The sequence below is a fragment of the Schistocerca serialis genome, chromosome 1 (assembly GCF_023864345.2).
Source record: "Schistocerca serialis cubense isolate TAMUIC-IGC-003099 chromosome 1, iqSchSeri2.2, whole genome shotgun sequence".
Lineage (NCBI taxonomy): Eukaryota > Metazoa > Arthropoda > Insecta > Orthoptera > Acrididae > Schistocerca > Schistocerca serialis.
The window spans coordinates 305,767,112-305,789,993 of NC_064638.1; the positions used below are offsets into that span (position 1 = coordinate 305,767,112).

General features: G+C 38.2%; 3 protein-coding genes across 11 annotated transcripts in view; 1 reads left to right on the plus strand and 2 right to left on the minus strand.

Moving 5' to 3' along the window:
- Positions 1-5,629, minus strand: part of LOC126469085 (putative tRNA (cytidine(32)/guanosine(34)-2'-O)-methyltransferase) — a 77,955-nt gene extending 72,326 nt beyond the window's left edge. The window contains exon 1 of one of the 2 annotated variants that reach the window (XM_050096604.1): positions 5,482-5,629. The gene's annotated coding sequence lies outside the window, so the exon portion shown is untranslated. The remainder of the gene's footprint in view (positions 1-5,481) is intronic. The other variant, XM_050096603.1, reaches the window with a different exon arrangement.
- The window catches only part of LOC126469111 (putative tRNA (cytidine(32)/guanosine(34)-2'-O)-methyltransferase), a 69,799-nt gene continuing 52,156 nt past the window's right edge, over positions 5,240-22,882 (plus strand). For 3 of the 8 annotated variants that reach the window (XM_050096606.1, XM_050096607.1, XM_050096608.1), the window contains exons 1-2: positions 5,678-5,821; positions 15,543-15,666. In XM_050096606.1, coding sequence (XP_049952563.1) covers positions 15,546-15,666 — 121 coding nt within the window. In that variant the 5' untranslated portion in view covers positions 5,678-5,821; positions 15,543-15,545. Of the gene's footprint in view, positions 5,296-5,666; positions 5,826-6,092; positions 6,247-9,873; positions 10,045-11,533; positions 11,690-15,542; positions 15,667-22,882 lie in introns of those variants that run through there. The other 5 variants (XM_050096610.1, XM_050096611.1, XM_050096613.1 and 2 more) reach the window with 5 other exon arrangements.
- On the minus strand, positions 7,143-7,623 carry LOC126469053 (uncharacterized). The gene is made up of 2 exons (XM_050096605.1): positions 7,472-7,623; positions 7,143-7,383 (listed from the first exon to the last, which is right to left on the minus strand). The coding sequence occupies exons 1-2, from the start codon at positions 7,621-7,623 to the stop codon at positions 7,143-7,145; spliced, it is 393 nt and encodes a 130-aa protein (XP_049952562.1).

The following is a 22,882-nucleotide window of genomic DNA, read 5'->3' on the forward strand; positions in this document are numbered from 1 at the left end:
TTGGCTCGCAGACATGTGTACTGGCCCGGTATTGACAGAGAAATTGAGCACTTGGTGGCCGCCTGTTCCCAGTGTGCGAGCCAACAAGCATCTCCCAGTGCAGCGTTCTCTTCATGGCCGCCGGCAATCCAAGCATGGGAACGTGTTCACATCGATTTTGCGGGCCCGTTTCTCAATGGTTTTTGGCTCATTGTCATTGATGCTTATTCCCGATTCCCATATGTGGTTCGCTGCTCCTCAACCACTTCAGAAGTTGCAATCCAGGCACTAGCAAAAATTTTTTCTGTGGAAGGTCTGCCAATCACCCTGGTCTCGGACAATGGACCGCAGTTTATTTCGCAGACCTTCCAGGATTTTTGTAGGCGCTTCGGTATTCGGCACGTTTGCTCTCCCCCCTTCCATCCACAATCGAATGGGGAAGCCGAGCGCATGGTGCGCACATTTAAGACGCAGATGAAAAAGTATGTGCACGAATTTCCTGCGGAGGAAGCATTGACGTTTTTCTTGACGGCATACCGGACCACAACAATGGGAGAACGCAGCCCCGCAGAGCTCCTCCATGGGCGTCAACCTAGGACTCTGCTGCACCTCCTCCGGCCTGGTCCTCGCCAGTCTTCACAAAACGGAGTACCTGGCTTTCCACTGGGTATGTCGGTCTGGGCCCATGGGTTTGGTAGCAATCCACGTTGGATACCAGCGGTGGTCCTGCGTCGCAATGGCCGCCGGCTCTATACCTTGCAGGCGGGGGACCGGGTGGTACGTCGTCACCAAAATCAGCTACGTCCACGTTCGGGCACCTACCCTCCACCCTCTCGGACACCGGCTTCCCCATTGCCGGCACCTGTGTTGGTTTCACAGGGGACGTTGCCTCCTCTCCCCGCTGTGCCTCTGCCGCACTGCAATGGTTCTCAGCCTTGGCAGCCTCCAGTAGCTCCAGCACCGGCATCGCCATCGTTCGAGATGCCCCAGTGAGAGCCGGCCCCCCTAGCAGGCCCGGTTTCTCAGGAGGTTGGTTCACCTGTGGTCGTCCCTTCCCCTTCGTCCCCGCCACTGGGCCTTGCCCCTCCCGGGGTGGAACAGGATCCGGAGTTCGACAGCTTGTCGCCCGTTCTGTCCCGGGCACCAGTTGTGGGACGACGGGGGCCTCTTCGTGTAGGTCACTTCCAGCCGTATTCGAAGGTTCCGGCTCGAGGGTTGGCAGATCCCCTCGACTCCGGCCATCCAATCGATGTGGAGATCATCGCTCCTGCCCGATGCTCCACCTTCCGACGCAATGGATCACAGTGGCTTCACCCCCCGAAGAAGGAGGAGTGTAGTAGCCACCAGAAAGATCGCGGGAGGCGCACATTGGCACGGCGCGTCACGGACGGTAGTTGCCGCAAGTAGAGTCTCATCCACCAGAGGGCACGAGAGAATTCGGACGCGACCTCTGCCGGCATGACAACAACAGCAACAACAACAATTCCGGCAGCACGGGCCGTGCCCGAGTCAGTTAACATCGGGCATGCCTAGGACACAGTCCCGGTCTACGCTAAGTGAAGTGCGACGTAAACGCGAACAGTGTTACTACATACCTATTAAGGACAAAATTGGTCCTGATATACTTACCTGAAGGAAAACCTATGTTACCAATGGTTTCTGTAAATATTTAATATCAACTGAATGTGGCCTCTCCTCATCTCTCATCTGTTGTATCATTTTCCTAGTATGACTGGAACCACTCGTTAGCTTTTCTTGTACAGAAGGTGTTCAAAAAGTTTTGCACAGTCGTCTATAATTTTTTTATTTCTTGCAGGAAGGGAATGAAATTTTTTGTGAACATACTTGGAAAATTTAGCTTTAAGTTGGTATATAAAAGTATTTTCTTTTATTTACAGGTGAGCCATAGTGGACCATGAAGTAGATTTCAGGTTGCAACAATAGTCGGTGATTGAGTTCCTCTTCAAGACCGGCGATGACTCTGCCACATCGATTCACAGGAAGTTGCTCCCTGTTTATGGGGAGGACACAGTGGATCACAGCAGTATCCAGTGGTGGTTGCAGAGGTTTAAAGAAGGTGATTTCTCTCTAATGGACAATCCACAATGGGGTAGACCATCAACGGCAGTGAGTGATGTGAATAAGGAGACTAATGATCAAATTATCCAAAATGACAAATGTGTGATGACACAACAGATTGCTGAAATGACTCATTTGTCAGTGGGTAGTGTGGTAACACTGGTACAAATCTGTGCACTTTGAGTGGCTAGATTACTGACAAGATAAATGAAAACAATGAGGAAGAATGTGTGCGAGCGTCTGAGAAATAGCTCTCAGAGCAAACATGCTGTGCTAAGTTTTTTTTTTACCAGGTGATCAATTTGCTCTCTTCATCTTAGCTGGCTATCTAGCTGGATGCCTAGGAATTTTGTATGTCTGGTTTCATAAATCTTTTGGTTGTTGATCTCCATTTCTGGAGCTTAGAGTTTTTTATTTACTTTCTGAAACTGTATAATGTTAGTTTTTGAAAATTTTAGGGTTAGGCTACTTGCTGTGAACCACTTGTGTATTTGGTTAGTGACTGTCAGCACTGTATCCTGCACTGCAGAGTTGGGGACCCTTGATCAGAATATTCGTGTCATCCACAAATATGACTATTTTTGCTCTGTCATTAATTGTAAATGGTAGATCATTAATATAGATCAGAAAAATCAGTGGCCCAAGGATCAAGCCCTGGGGGATTCCGTATTATATGTTTCACCAGTCTGAGTTTACTGTTACACCTGCCTCCATTGTGATAACTCTTTGCTTCTTGTTGTGTAGAAAAGATTGTAGCCACTTTAAAGGTTTGTCTTTGACACCTTAGTGTGGAAGCTTTTTTAGCAATGTATTATGATCTACACAGTCGAAAGCTTTAGCAAGGTAACAAAAAATTGGACACCTTCTGAGATTTGATTCACCTAGAGTTTCACCCGTTAGGCTCAATATAACTCTCTTTGTGGATAATCCCTTATGAAAGGCAAACTGTGCAAATGTCAGTAAGCCATTTTGTGTCATATGGCCATAAATCCTATCAAAAACTACTCTCTCAGACACCTTTAAGAACACTGGCAGCCAAAAGATGGGCCAATAATTGGATGGTACATTCCTTGCCCCACTTTTGTGGATGGGCATCACTATTGCATGTTTCAGTCTGCCTGGAAATGTCACAGTTTTCATTGACTGGTTACATAAATGGCATAATATGTGACTGATTAAGTCTGCATATGATTTTGGAATCCTATTGATATTCCATCATGTTCAGATGAAGTAATTTTATGATTTTTTCAATTTCTTTTGGAGATGTAAGATTCTGCTGTACTTTAGTTTTAATAGTAGGATACTCTAACAGAGAATTGATGATTCTGTGTAAAGTTCTTTAGTACTTGTCCTTACAATTCTTTTATTTTCCTGTTACTTGTTAGTGTGCCCTCCAGTGCTGGACATTCTATCTTCTGTGTACCATCCCACTGCATAAAACTCTAAGCTAACTAAGACACTTTTTAGGCAGGGGAACCTTTGCTAGTTCTCTTACTGACAACAACAGGGATTTGATCATGTGTAACCTCATCGCCGCCGTCAATGCTCTTACTAGTTGGCTCCCAGTTCTTTCTCGTGTTTTTATTTAAAACAAGATTAGATTTTAATGCTTGGTTAGTGCTGAAAACATCTCAGCCAAAAGTAGTATGTATTTGAGGATTCAGCAACAACTGGTATAACATTGCAAAACTGAACATTTTGTTTATCAGCTTATCACATCATGCTGAGAGTGCCTAACAGTTAAGTTCCTGATCAGTAATTTCTGGGAATGTGTAAGACTGCCTCCATTGTTTTGACCACATTCATGGGTGGATACTAAAGCTCCTACATATGTTGCCGAGCTTTAAATTTGCTACAGTCAAGTGCCAGCCTTGGAGCTGCATCATATGATATGTAAACACAGTGTAGGTGTAGGTACAAACCTAATTACAACATTACTTGTGCTGTCATGCACAAAAGTTTCAGACGTACTTCCTACAGAAGTCAAATATACTACTGACATCTTGGAAAGAGCATAGCTGCTGATTATGGTGAGTTGTCTGTTGGTATTCTTAAGTTTACTGTTGGGAAATGTATGAGCACCTGTCAAAACTCTTTGCTTACTCTATTGAAAGTTCAACAATCCCAGCCTCATGGAACACAGCAATACTAATACTGCACAGCAAAAAAGGAAGCATTCAAAACATAAAAAAAACTATTGCACCATAAGTCTAATCAGTGTTTTGTACAAAGTTTTTACAAAAATATTGTTAGATCAGATCAGTCCTACCCTTGACACAGCTAAACCCACTGAGCAAGCTAGATCCCATAGCAGCTGCAGCACTCTAGGCTACTTTTGTTCTCTATGTAGTGATAAGCAGAGTAAACCAGGGTTGAGGAAAACTTGGTTGTGTGTTTTTTTTTTTAAAAAAAACCAACCCAGTGAATAAAATTGTATTTTATTGTTGTTGGATTTTTTTCGTACTGATGATTAAACACTTCCGTTTCAATTCCTATAATTACACTATTCAAAACACTAACCCATTCTGATAACTATTTAGTGCCGCACTGCATCCATTAGGAGGAACTTCTCCACATTTTTGACCACATTCATGGGTGGATACTAAAGCTCCTACATATGTTGCTGAGCTTTAAATTTGCTACAGTCAAGTGCCAGCCTTGGAGCTGCTTATTTGGTCAAAAGTACGAAATAATTTGGGGCAGAAAAGACCTGAGAAATTAGTGAAGAACTATAAATCAAGGCGTGCTTCCAAAATGTAGTAAGTTTTATTTCAGTCATTACGATTCTATATCAAGTTAAAAATTTTCTTTTATGTGGAAGTGCAAATGTTATTTCGCTGTGTTTCTTGCATGTCAAGAAATGTTGAGGCACAATATTAATAAAATAAATTCTTGAGACAGTACATAGTTGCCTTCAATAAATGTGATGGCGCTTTTAAAGTTGTGGAAGGCTAACTAAGTAACATTTAGTATGTTAATTAAATATAAGTAATTAAATAATTTTTTAATTTTTTTAAGTTCTTGAATATGAAGTTATTGAAAAGGGGGTCATGAACAATTCATCGGTATGAAATATGCATGAAACACTAGCAGACGCTATAACCTAACCGCAAAAAACATTGCATGCAAAAAATAAAAACTGCCAGTGTTTCCTTTCTAACAAGAGGCCAACGAGGATTCCTCGTGTCTCCCCAAATATATCAACACATCACGGATAAAAGTCAGCGCCTAGTATCGGTAGGTTCAACCCATTTCTTCAAATATCCGAAAGCCATCAGGATACGAACATCAACTATTATCGGCAACAAAAACACTCGAGCGCCGTACAACGTATGATTCGTGGCAGAAAACAATATGAGGCACTCAATTAAATTTCGATACAAGTATACAAATACAGTAATGCATGTTTACAAACAAACTCACGTGCGTCAACTGTCACACTATATGTGCATCCAAAGTCTTACAGTCTCTCCAGAGTTTACTATGAACTTGAAATTGGGATCATAGACACAGGCTGATCCCACTAGTGTACAACACAGCAGAGCAAATTGTTGTGGTTTCAGCTTTGTTGCACGTGGAAGACAAGTATAATCGATATTGTGCTTACAATTATAAGACTTTTGCGGGTGACAGCTTCCATAATGATAGTATCTATGGTCGAAGAATAGGATAGCCTGTCTGGGGCAAGCTTTGAACACATGTTGTTGTTATTGTGTACACTATACAGTATACAGTGTCTGTTAAGGATAGCGAAGAATTGGTGGTAGGTGGGAAATTAATTTTGATTGCATAGTTTAATATGTGTGTTCCCGGAAGAAGTTGGAGTGTGTGATTTTCGTTATTTGCTGGGCTTTTATTTGCATGTCAGCACAAGCTTGCATAACTCGAGAGCGTTCGTATACAGCGTCGTTTAAGTAACAACCTTCGTAGTTGGGTGTTGATATTTACACGTTGTACTGGCATGGCATGTCCTCACATTATTGCCAACAAAATAGTAGACTCAAATATCCCTTTCTATTTCTGGGGTTTCCTTCGGGTGCCTTTTCTGTAACGACTACCTCGTCGGTGGGATTTTAAACTCGAATTCTTCACCTCTCCTTGTAAAAGAACGTCCAGTAAAGTGCAGTGGTGTTCAAAACTATCATCCTGTGGATCACTGCTTACTACAATTTCTTGCTCATCAGTCAGGTAAAACTATCGTCAAGATGACGAACGTATACACCTAGCCCGGTCCCATGTAAAAATCAAGTTTATAAGCCAACCACCAGTCTTATAGGTTGGACTTATTTCTTTTAACAAACTCTCAGCAATCAAAATCCTATATTTCTATGAAAAAAATGTGCCCAGTTTTTGTTATGAAGTTTTAAGTAATGATTTTTAATTCCTTGAAGATACATCTACGTGGTGGTCTGTAAGCAACATCACTTATTAATCTTAAAGCTTTCTTTTGGAGCTTAAAAGACTGCTTTGCAAAAGGGGTATTTCCCCAAAATACTATTCCATGCTTCAGTAGACTAACCATGTATGCGTAATAAGAACTAACACTGTTCCAGTATTGCAGCAATCTTTAAGCACTCTTAATATGTAACAGTACTTGCTTAATTTTTTGTTAAGCATTTCTACATGTTCTTCCTATCTTAGATGCTCATCTACCCATAATCCTAAAAATTTTATGTGATTCTTTTGCTGAATTTGGCTATTCAATGATGAGAATTTTACACTGATCCTATTTTATTCTTATATTGCTGGAGTTCATCCATACAGTTTTCTTGTTGTTGACAACTAGACAGTTATCTTTAAACTATTTTTCTGCCACTTCTGCAGTTTTGTTAATTTTTTGCTGCATCTCATAATCATTCTTCCATTTTATAATGAAGCTGGTATCATCAGGAAATAATATGGTATCAGCTGTTGAAAACTGTTGAGGTAGGTCATTAATAAAAATCAAGAATAACAGTGGTCCCAATACCGAGCTCTGGGCCACCCCATAATTAACTTTTTTTATATTCAGAATGGTACACATTTCCATCCTTAGAAATTTGTACTCTTTGTTTCCTATCAGTTAAATATGACTTCAGCTACTCTTAGGAAATACCACGGACACCATAATTAGGCCTATACAGTTTTAAGAGCAGTAGATTATGACTTATAAGATCAAACACTTTGGAAAGGTCCAAAAACAACCCACAGATCAGTTCCTTGTCCTCAATAGCTTTGTAGACAAGTTTTAGGAAACTGAAGAGAGCTGTTTGTGTAGATTTGCCTTTTCTGAAACCATTTTGTGGATTTACAAGAATTTTATTTTGGTTTAGGAAGTCTAGCAATCTGCCATACATTATTCTTTCAATTATTTTCGAAAATACAGATAATAATGATAGAGGACTGAAAGTTTTAATGTCAGACTTGTCACCACTTATAAACTGGTGTTACTGTTGACTGCTTAAGTTTCCTTGGAAACACACCAGTTTCAGAGGAGTCATTGATTATGTCCACAATTTGAGAGGCAACATTCTCGGTACTATATTTAACAATTTTGTCAGGGATACTATCAAATCCACAGGTCATTTTACTCATTAGTTTGCTGATAGCCGTTTGTACTTCTTTGGGTGTTACGGTATATAGGTACATTTCCTTTCATTTATTGGAGTTGGTACCTTTATCTTTGGATTATATTTAGTGGTCAGATTTTGGGCTACATTAATATAATGATCATTAAATATATTAGGTGTTAGAAGTCGATCATCAACAATTTCATTTTTGTGTTTTATGGTGATTGTATTACTTGCACTTTCATGTTTGCCTGGATGATTGTTAATAACTTTCCACATAGATTTCATTTTGTTGTTACTCTTTCTGATGTATGAATATTGTGCTTTTTCATATAACACTTGACAATGGTTTCAAGATATTATTTTGCTTTGCACACTTATAAAGCATTCTAAGATTTTCTGATGACTCTTTGATTTCACTTGTTATCCATGAATTTGATTTTTGTTTATACCATAGCATTGGCCTATTTATAATTTGACAAGAACTTGTTGAATTTTATACCTACAGAACTATTGCTTTCCAAGTCCCAGCTTACATTTTTTGACATTAGATTAAAGACCCTAATGCTGTCATCATTAATTAATCTTCTCTCAATATATCTCCTATTGTCACTTTTCTTATGAGATTTCTCTAAAGTCAATTTAATTGCTTGATGATCAGAGAAACCTGTATCCAGTACCTCAGATTTAAAGCCACGTTTTGATTTGTCAATGAATATTTGGTCTATAGTAATTTCACTTTTGCTGCTGTGTCTGGTGGTGTCTTCTACACACATGCCCATATTGTATGTTTTTAGTAGATTAACAACTTTTTGCCCCCATTTTTACAGCTGTCCTTGAAATCCCCAAGCACAATTATATATTTTGACTGACTATTCAGATATTTCAGAAGATTTTCCAAAATTTCAGAGAATACTTCAAAATTGCCAGGTGGGGACCTATATAAACATGCAATTATAATTTTACTATCTGTTAGTTCACATAAACATATTCAAAATCTTTTTCAATACAGCAGACATTTTAAAATCTAATTTCCTTTGATTTATTACCTATTCTTATATATACATGTTCCACCCTCTCTGTATGTTTCCCTCCAAAAGCTACTGACCAACTGGAAGTCAGAAATCCCAACTGCACATTTTTATAGTTCATGTAGCCTGTGTTTAGTTATATGCAAGATAGAAATCTCCTTCAGTGAACCATTCAAAAGGACCCATAACTCATATAACTTACTGGTTAAGTCCTGTACTTTATGATATAGGAGAGTTAAAGAATTATTCAGTCCTATGAGAGGTATGTTTCTTGCTTGGTTACTTCTTTGAAGAGTAGGCTCAAATCTTTTCATTTATGATCTGATTTTCACCTCCTGGGAGTCCTGGACTTCTTCGTGGGTGTTTTCTTCTACAGTGGTTTGGGCCATAAAAAATCATTCTTATGTTGTTTGGATGCTAACTTCTGCCTGTTGTTTTTAACTTCTGTCCACTCTGGTACAGCTTCTGTGCTGATTCCCTGCCATTTGTTCGTTCGACTAAAGGCATATTTACTGTTACATTTTGGTTTCTTCTACGGTTATTTTCATATATTGTAGTGATACTGTCTTCTGTGTTGCTTCCTTGTCATTTGTTCGTTCTATGTTATGCATATTTACTGTTAATTTTTTGGTTTCGTCTTCTGTTATTTTCCCATATAGTAAGCTTACAGTTTCGTTGAGTGACTGATCTGCCTGTTGCAAGCAGTTAACAGAGATCAGTGACTGTGTGGTGGGCTGAAACATGCCTGAATAATGAAGGTGATAATAGGCTAGTGTCTTTCTGACAGTTTTTGAAGTTTATTATAAATGTGAAACTAGAATCAGAGCACACAGATACCATATGCACCACATAAATTATGACCAATTCCAACACTTCATATTTGTCATTGTCTTGACTATCATGAAACACATTCTGTGGCTTGGGAAGTTCAGAATAAAACTCTGTTCATTTCAGGCATGAGATCCAGCACTATTGTGAAGTCTTTGGTTTCAAGATTGATATGGTCTACCTATGTATTTGGCATCCCAAAGTGTGACATTGAGAAAATGGTGGGTTCCCATGACCTGAAAGGAGAATATGAAACATTAAACAACAGTTCCCAGCAATCTGTTGGAAACTTCATCATTGCAGAATTTCTGAAATCTACAATGTTCCTGTGTACATTAACTTTTGATTTGGCAGCGAGGTTGTTAACACACTTTAAAGCTCTGACATCCTCATCATCCATTTTCCAGACTGTAAAAGGTGTAGCTAGTCTGGCTTGCTGAGTAACTAGATACCAACCTTCAGGTGAGGAAGCTGAAGCAGTTTCACGTTGGCAAACCTAGATAACAATTCAACATCCCAGAAGAACAAAATTATTCTTTGTTCTTTGGGCCCATACAGAAGTGAAATCAGAGAAACTGGTGAGTGTTTATACGTACACTGGGTGTACAACACAAATAAAACTGGTTTACCATAAAATCAACAGATATTAGAAATATGTATACATTCTACTAACTCAGTGTCACTGATAGTGTGCTTCAGGCCCTTGTGATTCTCAGTGCCTCATATGTTTTTTTATGTACATGTCCTGTAGCAGCTAATGGCTAGAGTGTGATTTTGGACTTCCCGCCTCCCTGAAATGTTGATTGTGATATGTGTTATAGCAATGGTTGGACACACATTGTCTTCATTTACTGTTTCACATTCCTCAACAGGAAGAAGTCTCAGATGTGGGTTAAGAAAATGTCCTTAAGAGGGATTATTAAACTTGTGTCAAGGGAAACAGAAATACTGTTGTTTCTGTAGATCGGTAGTGATGAGTAGGTTGTTAATGAAGTGAAACGTGTCATAAAAACGGCACTTCATTGTCTAAGCAGCTGCAGAGCACAGTTCAATCATGCCATTTTTAATGTTGGATTTTTGTGAAAATTATTATTTGTAATGTAGCATATGTATTATTTTATTAAGCTGTTCAAGCTACAATTGAATTACACATTAAAAATATGCTTTTTTTTGGAATAGATTGAAAAATCAGCCAACCAGTTGCAAATAAAGGTTTATTATCCCTTGACCATAGTTTTGATATTTGCAAAAATATCTTCTTCAGAAGCATTGGCCTTATTACATCACATGATGCCACAATAGATTAGATGAAGCCAAGCGGCTCTTTTCGTAAATGAAATTACTGCTGGGTGGCAGCATTTTGACATGAACAATTGTTAGAAGGTAGTTTTGATGTCACATTTTCCAAGTCACATCGCTATCGTAGAGTGAGTGGCCTAACATAAAGAGGAAAAGTAGGTCTTTTGTCTTGGAAAAAAGTGAGTCTCTTGTCTCCTCCATCTTCTTCCAGGTTTGCTGTTTCTTTTCTTCTCTTGAATGCCCTTTAAGGGGATTCTTTTTTTTTTTTGTGGCACTCTCCACTGGCACAAATGCAGGGTCATCTGTAGTATCTTGACACTTCGTTGGAAGATGATTAGTGTGACAGTAGCTGTGTTGCAGTATACTGACACTGCAACCTGGCTGGAAACTGAGAGAATGCAAATCTGACATGATTGTCTACATATATGCACAGATCATGAAAGTAGTTCGGGAAGAAAAGGTGTTTCGATCAACAAAGAAAACTTGTTCCTATTGTCAAAGTTAAAGTATGATTTATGAAGTAAGTGTTTTCTGTTATGCCTGGAGAATATCTTGGATCTCTGAGCTTCATGTCTATATCTTTTTCCCGTAATTTACGAGGAGTTTATAATGTGTTGAATACATTGCAGTGTGTACCGTTATCATTATTCACCCCCACATAATCATGAAGTGGCATTAAATAGAAAGACTTGCCTTGGAGGCTGAACGACCCCAAACAGGGCCTTCTAGCCAATAATGCCATGTGATCATTTCATTTAACACTTTCAGTTTAGGTGAAGCAGTTTCAAGATAGTCTGTGAATTAATTAATTATTTCTAAATGAAATAATGGAAAATCCAGGATGTAATGTAACAATATTATGAAAGAAAATTTGCTACCATATAGAGGAGAAGCAGAGGCGCGACTCAGCATCTGTGCTGTACGGTGAGTAGCAACTTTCCTTTGATAATATTGTTTCACATCTAAATGAAGTATTCAGCAATATTGCTAGTGATAATTTGAACAACCAGAAATACAGGGTGGTCAAAAGTCTGTTATTATTTGAAAATTTAATATTTACGGAATAATGTAGGCAAGGGAGAGGTAAAAATTGACACACATGCTTGAAATGGCAAGGGTTTTATTGAAATGAAAACAAAATGACCAGCAGGTGGCACTTTGTAGGATATAAAAGCAATAATTAGTATAAAATTGATGTTTAGCAAAGACAACTGTATGCTCTTTATAATTAATGCGTAACATGTCAGCTGTCATTCATCAACAATTCCTCTAGTCGAGAGACAATGTTGTGAACAGCACTGTACAGCATAGTGGTAGGTATGACGAGAAATTGCCAAGAATGTGGTCTTTTTACGTCCCTAATAAGGTCGGAGGATGGCAGTAGACTTGTTTATTTATTTATTTACATGTCAAGTTCTGTAGGACCAAATTGAGGAGCACATCTCCAAGGTCATGGAACATGTCAGTACATGAACTTACAACATAAAAGTAATAACAGATAAAAATAAATGTTCATGAACCTGAAAGAAAATCAGTCCATAAGTTTAAGCAAACGCAAAAGCAAAAGCAATACAGTGAGAATCAGCTTAATTTTTCAAGGAACTCCTCGACAGAATAGAAGGAATGACCCATGAGGAAACTCTTCAGTTTCGATTTGAAAGCACGTGGATTACTGCTAAGATTTTTGAATTCAAGTGGCAGCTTATTGAAAATGGATGCAGCAATATACTGCACACCTTTTTGCACAAGAGTTAAGGAAGTCCTATCCAAATGGAGGTTTGATTTCTGCTGAGTATTAACCGAGTAAAAGCTGCTTATTGTTGGAAATAAACTAATATTGGTAACAAGAAACGACAATAAGGAATATACATATTGAGAGGCCAATGTCAAAATACCCAGACTCGTGAACAGAGGTCGGCAAGAGATTCGTGAACTCACACCACTTATTGCCCGAACCACCCGTTTCTGAGCCAAAAATATCCTTCTAGAATGCGAAGAGTTACCCCAAAACATAATACCATACGACATAAGTGAATGAAAATAAGCAAAGTAGACTAATTTACGTGTCGAAGTATCACTCACTTTCGATACCGTTCGAATAGTGAAAATGGCAGTATTAAGTCTTTGAACAAGATCCTGAACGTGGGCTTTCCACGACAGCTTACTATCTATCTGACCACCTAGGAATTTGAACTGTTCAGTTTCACTAATCATATGCCCGTTCTGTGAGATTAAAACATCAGGTTTTGTTGAATTGTGTGTTAGAAACTGTAAAAACTGAGTCTTACTGTGATTAAATGTTAGTTTATTTTCTACAAGCCATGAACTGAGGTCATGTACTGCACTATTTGAAACTGAGTCAATGTTGCACACAACATCCTTTACTACCAAGCTAGTGTCATCAGCAAACAGAAATAGTTTAGAGTTACCAATAATACTAGAGGGCATATCATTTATATAAATAAGGAACAGGAGCAGCCCCAACACTGATCCCTGGGCCAACCCCCACTTGACAGTACCCCACTCAGATCCCACATCACAGCCGTTATCAACATTGTGAATAATGACCTTTTGCTGCCTGTTGCTAAAGTAGGAGGTGAACCAATTGTGAGCTACTCCCCTTATTCCGTAATGATCCAACTTCTGGAGCAATATTGTGAGCTCAACACAGTCAAATGCCTTTGTTAAATCAAAAAATACGCCAAGCGTTCGAAACTTTTTGTTTAGCCCATACAGTACCTCACAGAGAAAAGAGAATATAGCATTTTCAGTTGTCAAACGACTTCTAAAGCTGAACTGTACATTTGATAGCAAATCGTGTGATATAAAATGATCACTTAACCTTACATACACAACCTTTTCGATAACTTTTGCAAACACTGATGGCATAGAAATAGGTCTAAAATTATCTACATTATTCCTTTCTCCCTTTTTATAAAGCAGCTTTACTACAGAGTACTTTAATCGCTCAGGAAACTGACCATTCCTAAAGGAAAAATTACAAATATGGCTAAATACAGGGCTAACATGTGCAGCACAGTACTTTAATATTCTACTAGACACTCCATCATAACCATGAGAGTCCTTAGTCTTCAGTGAATTAATTATTGACTCAATCTCCCTCTTGTCTGTATCACAGAGGAGTATATCAGACGTCAATCTCGGAAAGGCATTTGCCAAGAAATTTATATGATTTCCTGTAGAAGCTAAATTTTTATTTAATTCACCAGCAATGCCCAGAAAATGGTTGTTAAATACTGTACATATATCTGATTTATCGGTAACAGAAATATTATTATTGCGAACTGACTTTATATCATCAACCTTGTGCTGCTGACCAGACACTTCCTTCACAACTGACCATATGGCTTTAATTTTATCCTGTGAATTAGCTATTCTATTTGCATACCACATGTGACTTGTGACTTCATGTAACCCTACTACCAAAAATCACATGGATTGAGAGGTCTGGGGACCTGGGAAGCCAAGCATGACGGAAGTGGCGGCTCATCACATAATCCTCACCAAATGATGTGCGCAAGATATCTTTCATACATGTAGCCTTTTGAGGTGGAGCACTGTCCTGCATAAAAGTCATGCCTTTCAACAGATGTTTATCAGCCAGGCAAGGTATGATGCAGTTTAGTAATATATTGGCATACATTGCACCAATCACATGACATTTTATGAGCATTTCTTAATCAGTGTCACTAATGTGTTGCTGTTGAGCTCCATCTGTTGGCTGGTTTTTGCACTCATTTTTGGTGTCAATTGATCCTCATGTCATTTCAGGCATGTGTGTCAGGTGTTACCTTTCTATCAAAATTATTCATTTTCAAATGTTAACATATTTTTGGGCCACCCTTTATATTGAATGTTTTAATTATTTTGACAAGAGGGTGGATGTTATTATGAGCAACAGTTCAGGATTGAATATACTAGTACATATCTATTTGGGGATTGAATGCTACTCATCACATAAAGGAGACATTGAGCATCAGCATATAGAAAACAATGTTTACTGGAAAACTGAGAGAGAAAATGTATGTCTAGATCACTATTCAGAGAAAGTAATGCACACCACACAGTTACATAAAAATGATGCTCTCTCTCTCTCTCTCTCTCTCTCTCTCTCTCTCTCTCTCTCTCTCTCTCTCTGTGTGTGTGTGTGTGTGTGTGTGTGTGTGTGTGTGTGTGTGAAAGAGAGAGAGAGAGAGAGAGAGAGAGAGAGAGAGAGTTAGGGATTGAGTGATTGAGAGAGAGATGGCCTTTTTCCAAAGGTGAGCTAATATTTATCATTTTCTACATCTCTGTTTTCTGCTCACCATCTGTACTACTCATTGAGTAGCGACCTATTCTCATGGCTGTATTTATTAATTGAAAGGTTTAATCGATTTGAATTAGACCAGACTGGCATCAATGCATAGACAGACACATGCTGGAGTGCAAGGCGGTCATGAGCTCATGACTTGTAGGTACCATAGGTTGTTAGACCATTATTTATTTAGTTTTTCTTCCTTTGCTGATGAAGCTTGCATTACACTAGGTATTGTAAATATTGTTAATTGTTCATGTACAGGGAGCTGCTGCTGTTTATTCTAAGAATTAACGCATGCTCTGAGGAGACCCCTATTAAGGATAGATTGCCTCTTTTGTGACGACATAATTTCTTCGTTCCTTAAAATTATAACATCAACAGCTAGTTCCAACAAGAAAGCTTTTTCTATCTCACTCATATTCATGTAGTAATTTTTTTCTTGTATTGTTATTATTTCAGAAAATGGGGAAAACAACAAAAGACAAGAGAGATATTTACTACCGCATGGCAAAAACTGAAGGGTGGAGAGCAAGGAGTGCTTTTAAACTGATACAAATTGATGAAGAATATAATATTCTTTCAGGTAACTAATCATGTTGTTTTCTTATTTTGATGTATAACATTAAACCCGGTTCTTAGTGACATCCTCCCCTTCGTTACCCTTTCCATGTCCTAGTAATTTTAACATCCTACTGTCCTTTAAAATGACAATAGAGAAACCCTTCGCAGATTACAAGCTATAGTGTGAAAAAATCACCGCTACTTACTTTGCAGAGGAAGCACAAAGATATGGGTAAGGCTATAAACAAGATACTCAGTACTATAGCCAAGTTTTCAAACTTTTTTTTTTGTTCATCACTGTTCCTTAGATACTAGCAAGAAAGAGAGTGTTGAGGAGTGTGGAAAAAGTGAAGGTGTGTTTTAATAAAGAGAAATAGCGGTTAGAAATTTCATTAACAATTAATTAGCATATTGATCTCTATTTTGGCGAAAGTTAACAGTGTAAAATTAGTAGGAGAACTGCTACTTTTTTAAAAGCTGCTGCTTCATTGCTTTGGAGTCGCGTGGAGGGTCTTAACCGAAGGCTCTGTCAATTCTGTGATGGTCATGGCTGCAGATTTCTGGACTTGCATTATGGAGCATAGAATTGTAGGACTACCCTCAATGGGTGATGGTAGCACTATGCAAAGGAAGCAGCTATTAGAGTAGCAGAATACTTCTGGAGTACATTTTTAGGCTAGGTAGCAGTTTGAAGTCCTCTGATGAACACTCGCCAGTCAATATGCAGAAAGCAAAATCAGATCACTTACTTCCTGAACTTACTGCCTTTCAGGAAAATTGTCATGCTCAAATTATTCTTGAAACCAAGAGCTGGATGAAAACCAAAATAGAAAACTCCAAAGTATTCTGTGAGCTATGGAACATACTTATATCAAGAAGAGAGATTAGATGCTGTAGGAGGGTGAGTGTTCATTGCTATGGACAAAAGTATTGTGTCTATTGATGTTGTATTTGAGTCTGGCTGTAATGTTATCTGGACACTAGTAACAGATATGTTAAATGCTACAAGATTCCAGATAGCTTCTTACTTCTGTAGAGAAAATATGGAGAAAGGAGGAGTTGCCACGTTTGTCAGAAACTGTTTTGATTTCAGGAATACTGATATTAATAAATTTTGACCAGAGCAGCACGTAGAAGGTTGTGCAACAGAAGTAGTATTTCATAGTAAGTTCTTTATAATAGTAGGTATATACAGATCACCTTCAGGAAATTTTAACCTCTTCATAAAAAATCTGGGAGCTCTGTTGTCCCATCTCATGGTAAAGAAAAGGAAGTAGTGGTTGCTGGTGAATTTAATGTGAATTTATTTAAAAGCTCTGTCAGTGAACAATTCACTTTAGTTCCTACTGTGAACTTTGCTGCTAGGATATGTAAATGCTCCGAGATTGCAATTGATAATATCTTTGTAGACAAATCTAGGGAAAAAAGTCATATCACAAAACCAATAGTAAATGGGATATCTGATCATGACATGCAGCATCTTGTGTTCAATGTTGAAACTTGTCAGGATAAAAAAAAAAAAATCTATTAAATCTTGAGTACAGGAGGGTAATAAATAAGTCAAAACTTGAGAAATTCAGGGAATTACTCAAAGACGTGAACTGGGAAGATGTTTACAACAATTCTGACTCAAATGGAAAATACAAAGCATTCATTAATAAAGTTGATTCCACTTTTGAAAATTGTTTTCCCTTAAGGGTAACTCAAATCACAGAGAAGTCAAAAAATAAACCGTGGATTACACAAGGAATAAAGATATTGTGGGACAAAAAGGAGACTGTATCTACTATCTAGGAACAACTCTGATGTTAGAATTGTAATGCATTACAAAGAATACAGCAAAATATTGAACAAGTAATCCAGAAATCGAAGTAGCTTTATTATGAGAAAAAGATAATTACATCAGGCAACAAAATAAAAACTGTATGGGATATAGTGAAGACAGAGACAGGTGGGGCCAAAAAGGAAGAGGAACAGATAGCTCTAAAAATAAATGAGACTTTGGTAACAATTGCATTTAGTGTTACAAACCTCTTAAACAAGTACTTCATTTCTGTTACTGATATCTTGGGATTATCAGGTTTGGTGAGCAGTACAATGAAGTATCTGAGACCAGTCTTTAAAAATAATTTCAATAAAATGGAAATGACACTCATGTCTCCCAAAGAAGTAGCATCCATCATGAAAATCCTTAAAATCTCAGAATTCCAGTGGGTACGATAACATATCAATTAAGTTAATCAGAGTGCTCATGTGAGTTGAGTTCTATCTCAAGTTATTTGTGTAATCAATCTCTTATCAGCGGAACATTTCCATTCTGGCTAAAATATGCTGAACTTAAGCCTCTTTACAAGGAGGGGGGTAAAGAGATACCATCAAACTATCGACCAATTTCACTTTTGCCTGCTTTCACAAAAATATATGAAAAGGTTGTGTTCAAGCATCTTCTTAAGCACCTGACTGCAAATAATGTATTGTCCAAGTCACAGTCTGGATTTCTTAAGGGTTCTGATATAGAGAAAGCTATTTACACTTACAGTGAGAATGTACTTAATTCATTAGATAATAAATTAGATGCTTCTGGCATTTTCTGTGACCTGTCAGAATCCTTTGACTGTGTGAACCATAGCATTCTGTTAAGTAAATTAGAATATTATGTTGTCACCAGCAATTCTGCGAAATTGTTTGAATTTTGTCTATCCAACAGGAAACAAAGGGTGTTGTTGCAAAATACCTGCGCAGTAAGCAGTCAGTCTTGGACTGGGGATTAATTACATGTAATATTCCTCAAGGTTCCATCTTGGGTCCATTACCTTTGCTTGTGTACATTAATGACCTCTCATCTGTTACATTGCCAGTTGCTAAGTTTGTTTTGTTTGCATATGATACAAGCATTGCAATAAGCAGCAAGTCAAGTACAGATTTAGAAATAGCTGCCAATCAAATTTTCACTGACGTCAATAAGTGGTTTAAAGTTAATTCACTGTCATTAAACTATAGGCAGTTCAAAACCTGTAACAGATTTCCTTCCAGCATGTGTATAACACGTGAAGACATGCAGATTGAAGAGGTTGACAGTGTTAAATTTCTGGGATTGCAACTCAATAATAAATTCAGTTGGAAAGGGCATACCACAGAATTGCTTAAGCTCCTAAACAAGCCTGTATTTGCAGTGAGAATCGTGTGAGATCTAGGAGATATAAATATAAAAAACTTGCATACTTTGCTTACTGTCATTCAATTGTGTCATATGGGATCATATTCTGGGGCAACTCATCAGACCAAGCAAAAGTTTTTAGTGTGCAAAAGTGTGTGATAATCATTTGTGGTGTAAATTCAAGATCATGTAGAAACCTGTTCAAGGAGCTTTGTATTCCAATCACTGCTTCTCAGTATATTTATTCCTTAATGAAATTTGTTGCAAGTAATACATCTCAGCATTCCAGAAGCACTTATGAATTCAAAAAAGATATATTTAAATAAACGGTTCTTTTTAGAACCTCTTCTGACAGTTATTTCAGTAAATATTGAAGGCATGTCACAACCTAAGCAACAGCTGCTTGAAGAACTGTGCTGTGAACATAAGTGTGATGTACTGTGCATATGAGAAACTCACAAAGATACCCAGCAAAGATGACTGAAAATACCTGGTTTGCAGCTAGCTGCAGAAATACCTCATGCTAAATATGGAAGTGCTATTTTCGTCAAGCCAGAAATCCCAAGTCTTGAGTGCCTATTGTACACATGACAATAACATCGAGATCATCACCTTGGAACTCAGCAACTGTGTGATCACATCATTGTAGAAGCCTCATTTCGAAAAATTTGTTCCTCCTAAAAACTTTGATTCACGAAAGATATCTTGGTAATAGGGAATTTTAATAGCCACAGCCATGCCTGGGGATACACTCAAGAAGATGAAAATGGTGAAGCCATTATATCTTGGGCTGAAACTGACTCCCTCTCCCTCATTCATGATAGTAAATTACCTCCATCCTGTGACAGTGGAAGGTGGCAATGAGGGTACAACCCTGACCTCTTGTTTGTGAGTGAAAATGTAGCGCAACAGTGCCACAAATCAGTGTGTCATCCCATACCTAACACACACATAGGCCAATAATGTGCCAACTTCTTCCCATCATAAGACCTCGAGAAATTGGTTTTAGACGAAGGTATAATTTCAAGAAGGCAGATTGACTGAAACTTTCTAAAATGCTGGACAATAAAGTTCATACAATTAAGCCTATGCCTGAAGAGTACGAACACTTTGTTGAGCTTGTTAAATTCTGCTCGCGAGCATGTATCCCAAGAGGCTGCAAGACAAACTACCTGCAGGGCGTAACTTCAGAAACAGCTACATTGCTCGAGGAATATTATACCCAATACAATGAAAACCCATTCAGTGAGGAAACCTCCCAAATAGCTAGATCTGTCTTCTCCCCAATCTCTGAGGCAAAGAGAACACAGTGGGAGAAACTGATTGAAGACTGTGATATGAGTAGAAGTAGTGACGAGGCCTGGAGGCTTCTAAAACAGTTGAATTATGACCCTTCAGAGGTGAATATGCATGTGAATGTCTGAGCTGATCAAATTACACACCAGCTCATACAAAATAGGAAACCACTTTAATCAACCAGGCCTGGTAAGAAGACATGTGAGAGACGTTCTGACCAAGAAACCAATACTCTGCTTCAACCATTTACCCAGACTGAGGTGGATCTCACTCTGAGTAAGTGCAAAAATTGGAAAGTGGCAGGCCTTGATGATATAAGACTTGAGCAGATAAAGAACTTTGGGCTGATAACGAAAGCATGGCTGAGAGACCTAATGAACAACGGTGTCCAATCCTGCAAGATTCCTAAACTCTGGAGGAAAGCCAAAGTTATAGCTATCTGCAAGCCAGGCAAGGACTAAATTGACCCTAAAAGCTACCGCCCTATATCTTTCGTATGTCATCTGTATAAACTTCTTGAAAGTCAATTCTTGCCATGCCAAAACAGTAGATGTCGCTCTTAATGATACGTGTCGTATCATCACCGGGTGCCTGAAGCCTACTCCTCAGGATAAACTGTACAGCCTTGTGGGAATTGCATCCACCGACATCCTCCGAGAGGTAGCAGCAAAAAGTGAGAAGAAAAAATCAGAAACTTCTGAAGCTCACCCCCTATATGGCTATCAACCAGCAAACCCACAATTAAAATCCAGAAAGAGCTTCCTCAGATCTACCGAGACTCTAGTTGGGGCACTACAGCAATGCTGAATCGAACTGTGATGTGCAAGACTTACCAGTGCTGTGGGATGGATTACACCAAATGAAAGACTACCACCCGGCTACACAGAGAGTTGGAGTACATGGAGATCCCTCAACAGACTACACTCAGGTGTCACGAAATGTAAGAGCAATTTGACTTTTATATATATATAAGTGGCAGGCCTTGATGATATAAGAGTTGAGCAGATAAAGAACTTTGGGCTGATAACGAAAACATGGCTGAGATTATATATATGTATATATATATATGTGTGTGTGTGTGTGTGTGTGTGTGTGTGTGTGTGTGTGTGTGTGTGTGTGTGGTTATAATAGAGGGAAACATTCCACGTAGGAAATATATATCTAAAAGCAAAGATGATGTGACTTACCAAATGAAAGTGCTGGCAGGTCGACAGACACACAAACAAACACAAACATACACACAAAATTCAAGCTTTCGCAACAAACTGTTGCCTCGTCAGGAAAGAGGGATTTAACATGAGGTTGAAATGAAAATGAAAGATAAAAATATATGGGGAGAGATAAGGGTGAACTAGAAAATAACTGGAGATCTGGTATGAAAAAAGGCGAAAAAGTGTTGGTTAAGTTGATCCTGTGGTGAACTTGGGTTGGTAGACAGCGATGTGCATGAAGGTTAGGTGGTTGTGTTGCCGCTAAAACACGTTAAAGGACGGAGAAATTCAGGAAAATTTCGAAAAAACGTGTAAATGTATTAAAAGGAGTGGTGTTGTGGTGAAAGATTACGAAAATGGGGCTAACAATTGTAAATAATGACGTTAAAACCTGTGGGGAGCGGCTAAAAATGATCAGTGATGTGCGAAAAACGGAAGTGGAAATAAAGTAAAAGTTATCAGAACTAGCCGAAATGGTTGTTTAATACGTGAAAGCAGCTGTTATTGAACTAGAAACGGTGGATTTTATAGCAGCGGTATTGTTGAAAGCGCAAAATAAAAATTTGCCGAAATGGTTGTTTAATACGTGAAAGCAGCTGTTATTGAACTAGAAACGGTGGATTTTATAGCAGCGGTATTGTTGAAAGCGCAAAATAAAATTTTTTTTTTGTTATTGTTTGGAAGTGGGTTACGTATTATAGAGTATATATAGGCGGGATAAAATTGTATTACGGTAAAAAGGGGAAGGTGAATACAAAGTGAGACTACTGGTAAAAACAGAAAGAGAAAATTAGATGACAGGAAAGATTTCGAGATGCAACAGCGACAATAACAAACGTAATTGTTGGGTTCAAATTAATGATATGGTTATAATAGAGGGAAACATTCCACGTAGGAAATATATATCTAAAAGCAAAGATGATGTGACTTACCAAATGAAAGTGCTGGCAGGTCGACAGACACACAAACAAACACAAACATACACACGAAATTCAAGCTTTCGCAACAAACTGTTGCCTCTTTCCTGACGAGGCAACAGTTTGTTGCGAAAGCTTGAATTTTGTGTGTATGTTTGTGTTTGTTTGTGTGTCTGTCGACCTGCCAGCACTTTCATTTGGTAAGTCACATCATCTTTGCTTTTTTATATATATATATATATATATATATATATATATATATATATATATATATATATATATATATATATATATATATATATATATATATATATATAATGGAAGGAAACATTCCACGTGGGAAAAATTATATATAAAAACAAAGATGAGGTGACTTACCGAACAAAAGCGCTGGCAGGTCGATAGACACACAAACAAACACAAACACACACACAAACACACACTTTGTATTCACCTTCCCCTTTTTACCGTAATACAATTTTATCCCACCTATATATACTCTATAATACGTAACCCACTTCCAAACAATAACAAAAAAAAACCCACTTCCTTTCGTCTTCCCCTCTCCTTCCCTCTTTCCTGATGAGGCAACAGAATTTTGTGTGTGTGTTTGTGTTTGTTTGTGTGTCTATCGACCTGCCAGCGCTTTTGTTCGGT